Genomic DNA, 6,564 nt, shown 5'->3' with positions numbered 1-6,564 from the left:
TATTAACGAACTTCATTGATAACCTTTTCTTGTTGATTAGTTGATCCTAAGTGTGAGAGGCTAATGATATTAGTAAGGTTTACTAACATCGGCATGACCATCCCAAAGAATGAGGGATACTAAACTTCATTAATTATTTAGTTTAAGAATAGTTAATGATATCAATGAGCGGCGTCGATATTAGTAATCCTATGAAACTTGATTAGCTATTCCTCATGTGAAAGCTAATGATATCAAGAATCATTAACATCGGCATTTCTTGAGATATTCCAAAGTATTAGGAAAAATTGATTAACTTTTTCGGGTTAGAAATAGTTAATAATATTAATATGCTATATTGATGTCGACATTTACAAGAAACTTGATTAGTTGGTTTTGTTAAGACCACTAATGATACTAATAAGAATCATTAATGTCGGCATTACCATCCTAAGGTTTTGGAAAGAAGTGGTTTCCTTAGTAATCTCAATGAATATTGGTTGATGTGAAATGGGTATTGATATTCTTGAAGGAATTGTTCCTTAAACATTAATATATGATATTGGTTGCTCAAGGGATAGATCTTAAAGCATTAAAAGGAGATTAGATGATAAATTATAAAGAATTATGATAGTTTATGGCCTTGAATATATGTATGGTTTGATTGTTTTTACATTAATATTGTATTTATTATAACTAATTTTGAATGTTATGTTATTACAGGTCCATAATATTCACGATAGGAGTAATATTTTAGATTCTCTATTTTTGTGTTATTTAGAACTAAACAAGTGTTAATGTATTTTATATTTAAGAAAAACTATTATGACTTGAATTGTAATAAAATCTTTTAAATTGAATTTCTGAACATAAAATTATATTGTCATGTATTCATAACTTTTATGTATGTTTATTTCTCTTATTTAAATACTAATTTATTTACATCTTTAAAATATGAATATTTAGAAAATTATTAATGTACCAGTAAATATTAATGAAGATTGAGATTCAAGGTAATTGAGTTGTGATTAAATAAAGGTTAATAAAAATGTACATGTTGTTTATCAATAATTAGGGACTTCCCGATATAAGAGAGTTTCTATCAAAATTTTAATAGAAATTCCAATGAATCTTATATAAATCCTATTAAAAAAAAAAGTTATCATGTTTTCTCATTTTATAATTGATGTGAGGTCCTGAAAATTAAGATGTTACAGTATAGTTGTGTTAAGACTTAGTAGTTAGTCAATTTTTCTTGTTTAATGTTTAAAAAATATACACAGGAGTATTTAGATTAACCCATATATGCTGACTAACCATTAATTTTTCAAGAATAACGATACTTAAAAGTAGCATGGTTATTAAAACTTGGCCAAGCAAATTGACGTAGAAAACATATGATTTAAAGTTTAATCTAAGTTTAGTTTTAATTTGAAACAAAAAAATTGATCTTGTTAACCTCAATTGACTTGGCAAATTAAACCCATTAATTCTAGTTGGGTTGACACAAAGAATTTGTTTTAAAAAAAATAATGAAACAATATTATTTTTATAAAAGAATTATTGATGTAGGTAGACTCAATAACTAATATTATGAGATGTGTTGTAAAATAAGAAATATTATATTTTTTTTGTATAGTTTTATTATATGTAATAGGTTACACCATAATATATGTATAATGCTCTACTTATATAAATAGTAGAGGAACTATTTTTACTAAAATACTTATTAAATTATTACTAATCTCTGCTTTAACTACTAATAGATTGACCCAAAAGACCTAGCAACACGAGCTCTTTTTCGGTTAGACCTTTGGCCAAGTTTGACGACAACAATCAGTAGTGTTCTTTTTGCTCCACCTTTGTTGAAGGGTGAAGATAAGGTAAACTGGATGTGAGGGAGGGTGTCTATATAAACACAAGATGCACTAGTTAATTCTTTTTGTTTGTTGCTGTTGATTTTGCAGAGTTGCGCATAATGTTTGTGCAGAAGATCCATGATCATTTTTCCATTTGTTAGCCTGTTGGTGAATGTCTCAAAGTATGAATTCACGTCACAGAAAATTTACAAATTTCTTTTATATATCTGCAAAATATCTTAATGTCAACACTTCAAAAGCAATTACAATGCATAAAATCTGATTAGTTTCTGCCCGGGCCATGTATCTATTTCTCAAACAAATAATCACAACAAATCTACTCAAGATCATCCCAGTAGATCTTAACAAAACAGAGGTGGCTGATTAGCCGTTTATTAGCCATGTGTAGGAAGGACTCAAAAAACTTGATAATTGACCATCCATGAAAGAGACTTGTAAAATGACGTCGCATCAAGTGGCTAATAAAAAAAAGGAGATCAGTGAGAAGAAACAGGGATTTAAGACAGAAAAAGAATGATTTAATACATGAATTCAAGAACAAAACACCTTTTAATACATGGAATACAAATCCACTTAAGCTATCATGCAATGAAGCACAAGCACTCCACTGCATGCACACAAAGGTAAGTACAAAACCAATGAAATACAAAGAACTTGATGGCCTAACCAACTTGTCTTTCTTCTCCCACCATTTCCCATTTCTTGTCTAGAACTTCGATTGCAGGGAATTGACAACATTCTTGTGCAACTGGAAAGCCTTGGCAAGAATGTCACTAGGAATGTCTGGATTGGACCCAAACACAGCATTCGCAATGGTGATAACACCGGGGTTTTGGCTGCTCAAGGCAGCTAAGGCAACAGCATTTCTCGTTCCCACATTTTTTTGAAAGTGAACAAGATTGACAGGGAACACAAACACATCACCCTTTTGTAAGACCTTGGTAATGAGACGGTTTTCAGGGTTAGATGTAACAAATCCAACTTCAAGACTACCTTCAAGAACTGTCAATATTTCAGAGGCACGAGGGTGCGTGTGTGGAGGGTTAATACCAGATGGTGCATAGTCAAGGCGTGCAAAAGAGATACCAAGTGTGTTAAGTCCTGGTATTTGGGCTACATTCACTGCAGTTACCCTCGACCCCACTGCATTTGATGTGTTGCCTAGCATGTGAAGTCCACTGAAAGAGAAGTCACTAGCTTGAACACTCTTGGGGTCCTTGCAAGCCAAGCCATTGACAAGAACTGCCATAAAATAATTAAATTGTGTTATTTTCTTTTATGAAAAAATCAACAAAAAATTGAGCTTAAATAATTTACATGATGCATACCATTGCCATCTCCACCTGCCACACAGAAGTCTTGAAGTGGGCTCGGATCTGATGCCAAGGCAAAGGAGAAGGACAAAACTAGAAATCCAAAGAAAATAATGGAAGGAGCCATTGGGAAATCAAAGGTATGGAAGCTCTGTGTACCAAGAAAATAATACTAATCGAGCTTTTAGTTGTGAATCAAATACCTTCAATACTTCCTATATATATACATTTGAGAGCTAGAGGAGATCATTAACTAATTAATCAGCTAAATCAAGCTGTAAACCATAACTCCATGCCGTCCTGTTGGAAGAGTCTTATTGCTTACTAGTCTTCTCTTTCGTCTATCTCGTTCATACAAACAGGCCACAATTAATAATCTAGGGATCTTTCAGTACATGCCGGCCTTAATTCATCAAGAGCACAAAATAGTTAAGCTAAGATTTGGTCATGGACTGGCTAAGCTAAATAGTTTAATGGAAAGACGGTATGTAATTCTTATTAATTAATTGTAGCCTCACATGTCATTTCATATGATGCTAAGTGTCAAGAACGAAGGGAAGGTATTGATCATTATACTGTATTTAATTGTTTTTTAAATAAAATTAAAATGATGTAATTTAGCATTATGATATTTTATCAGTAAAATTTTAAAAAACACCATTTCAAATAAAATGAGTTTGTATAAGTTAAAAGATTAAAATTTTTTCACTTAAATTAGAATGTTAAAATAATATAAATTAATCTGTTAAAAAAACTAATTCAACCTAATAGTTTAAGTAATTAGTTAATAGTTTAAGTAATTAGATAAGATTTTAATATATAAATTATATAATTATCTAATATACCCTCGTAATTAAAAGTGTTTTAGACTTAAAACATGTATAGATAAACCGGAACACAATTATTGAGCAGAAAAACTAACCAAATCAGTTTCACGAGCTAGTACATAAACCTAATGTCTTGAATTTTGTATAATCCCAACAGAATAAGAAGTGAATGATTTTGTGAGCCTTAAAAGCTATGGTATTTTCCACATAATATTCTGATTTGCAAATGGTTTTTTAAAAGCTAATATTCATTAACGATTAGTTATTAGTGCTAAAAAGAAACAGAAACCAGGTTTAATACTTGTCATTAAAAAAAAAAAAGAATAATATATCTAACCACCATACCAAATACAAGAGACTAACTTTAACAAGTTCAATCACTTTGCATTTGTTAAGAAATGAGTTTGAAATCTCCTGGTATAAACTAGTAGACCACTGCCAATAAGCTAGAATTCCATGAATATAAAAGGAACACATTAGTTCCTTTGCTCGAAGTAATTAGTGAAATCTCAATAAAGAAATCAAGGCGTGGCCTTGTCATACCTGTTTTCTTGGAGTGAGCAACAAAGGTAATAATATGGCAATCAATAAAGAGAGAATTTCTGAACCACAACATCCATATATTTTATTGAGAGATAAAATTATACAGAATTGAATCATAAATTTCAATAGCTACATAAAGAAATTACATAGCCATGGAAAAGGAAAACTAGAGAAGCAATGAATTAACAAACAAATTAACAGAATCACTTGTATCCCAAAAGAGGCACACAGAGATTCAAGCTAAACAATGGAGTGTTACAAGCAAATTAACAAACAGTGAAAGCCCTCACAAGAAGAGCACATCTTATATCCCAAAGCCTCAACGAATTTTAGTCAACATTGTTTAGAACTTGGATTGAAGGTAATTGACAACATTCTTATCCAACTGGAAAGCCTTCACTAGAATGTCACTTGGGATCTCTGGGGTGGAGCCAAACACAGCATTTGCAATGGTAATGACACCTGGATTTTGGCTGCTCAGAGCTGCAATGGCTACGGCATTGCCATTTCCAACATTTCTCTGAAAGTGAACGAGACCAATAGGAAATACAAACACGTCACCCTTTTGTAGAACTTTTGTGATGAGACGGTTTTCAGGGTTGGATGTCACGAACCCAACCTCAAGACTGCCTTCAATGACAGTCAAGATTTCAGTTCCACGAGGGTGTGTATGTGGAGGGTTAATGCCCCATGGTGCGTAGTCGATGCGAACAAGAGAGATTCCAAGTGTGTTAAGCCCTGGTATCTGGGCTACGCTTACTGTGGTTACCCTAGACCCTACAGCGTTTGAAGTGTTGCCTGCCAAGTGAAGTCCACTGAAGGAGAAGTCATCAGCTTGAACCATTTTGGGATCCTTGCAAGCCAAACCATTCACTATCACTGCCGTAAAACATATGAATCTCAATATCAAAGAACCAGAAGTTTAATGAAACTGTGATATGAATATCAAAGACAGGCCATTAGCATGATTACCATGCCCTTCAAATGCTTGAAGCGCAAGAGAGTTTTATATATTTTTAACAACTTGTACGTACCATTACGGGTTTCATCTGCCACGCAGAAATCTTGAAGTGAGCTTGGATCCGATGCTAGGGCATGGATGAAGGACAAAGCTAGGAATCCAAAGAAAATAATGGAAGAAGCCATTTCCAAAATCCTATGTAAGAGTTTCTCAACACTATGAAGCAATTCTAATTTCTATGTGTACAGATCGAGTATATCTATTTTAATTTCTTCAACTTTTAGTTGTGTTGATGAAATATGGTTCCTTCAATTCCTATTTATATATAGCTGTGAGTGAGGTGAAAGAGATGATTAACAAATAAATTAGTGAATTAATTAACAAGTAAGGCCGTCCCATTGAAAGAGTCTCCATCACATCCTTTTCCTCGCTCAAATCCGCGTCCATTAATTAGAAGGAAAACTTCAAACGGTATTTGCAATACGTTATTTTAATTAGGACTTATCGTCCGTGTAGGACTAAGTAAGAAAAAATGAAGGAAGGAAAGCATTAATTAATTAACTAATAGGAGATTAACGTTTTATTTAAGTGCTCTTAGATATAAAGGGTGGCCGGTACCTATGACAAACTTTATCCACATTTGATATTAGATTTAATATTATTTCCAAACGGGTTGGGATGAGTACATTACTGATTTGTCTTTTAATGTTTGATTATATTTTCTAGGATTGAAAATTGAAAAGAAAATGAACAAACTCAACCAATTGATATTACTTTTCACTCCATTTTTATTTATAAATAGTTAAAGCTGAACTTTTTTCTAATGATTAAATTAATATTTAATTACTTTGAAACATGATCTAATATGAGTAAATTAAGAAAAAAGCACCAAATAGATAAATTTTATATATGCTAATTCAATAATATATTACATTACTATCTGATGGTCGTTCTTTTGAAAGAGTTGTTCTCTACTATGTGTATAGCTGTTTTTAGACTAATTAGTTATTGAATTTTGCTTGTCCATTGTTTAAAAAATATACAGGGAAGTATTCGGATTA

The 6,564-nt window shown here is 32.0% G+C and overlaps 2 protein-coding genes across 2 annotated transcripts; both read right to left on the bottom strand.

Moving 5' to 3' along the window:
- Positions 1–2,400: 2,400 nt before the first annotated feature.
- On the bottom strand, positions 2,401–3,299 carry LOC105134867 (putative germin-like protein 2-1). The gene is made up of 2 exons (XM_011039433.1): positions 3,188–3,299; positions 2,401–3,101 (listed from the first exon to the last, which is right to left on the bottom strand). The coding sequence occupies exons 1-2, from the start codon at positions 3,297–3,299 to the stop codon at positions 2,566–2,568; spliced, it is 648 nt and encodes a 215-aa protein (XP_011037735.1). The 3' UTR covers positions 2,401–2,565.
- A 1,575-nt stretch (positions 3,300–4,874) lies between these two features.
- On the bottom strand, positions 4,875–5,688 carry LOC105134899 (putative germin-like protein 2-1). Its single transcript, XM_011039476.1, has 2 exons — positions 5,577–5,688; positions 4,875–5,421 (listed from the first exon to the last, which is right to left on the bottom strand). The coding sequence occupies exons 1-2, from the start codon at positions 5,686–5,688 to the stop codon at positions 4,886–4,888; spliced, it is 648 nt and encodes a 215-aa protein (XP_011037778.1). The 3' UTR covers positions 4,875–4,885.
- Between the last annotated feature and the right edge of the window lie 876 nt (positions 5,689–6,564).

The sequence above is a fragment of the Populus euphratica genome, unplaced genomic scaffold (assembly GCF_000495115.2).
Source record: "Populus euphratica unplaced genomic scaffold, PopEup_1.0 scaffold120.1, whole genome shotgun sequence".
NCBI classification, from domain to species: Eukaryota; Viridiplantae; Streptophyta; class Magnoliopsida; order Malpighiales; family Salicaceae; genus Populus; species Populus euphratica.
Note: the sequence above shows the minus strand (reverse complement) of the source record. Positions and strands in the feature narration are given on the sequence as shown.

Coding starts and splice junctions, on each gene's coding strand:
- LOC105134867 (XM_011039433.1), bottom strand. CDS start 3,299: ATGGCTCCTTCCATTATTTTCTTTGGATTTCTAGTTTTGTCCTTCTCC. Junction 3,102..3,187: donor GGCAGGTGGAGATGGCAATG/GTATGCATCATG, acceptor ATTTTATGGCAG/TTCTTGTCAATGGCTTGGCT.
- LOC105134899 (XM_011039476.1), bottom strand. CDS start 5,688: ATGGCTTCTTCCATTATTTTCTTTGGATTCCTAGCTTTGTCCTTCATC. Junction 5,422..5,576: donor GGCAGATGAAACCCGTAATG/GTACGTACAAGT, acceptor GTTTTACGGCAG/TGATAGTGAATGGTTTGGCT.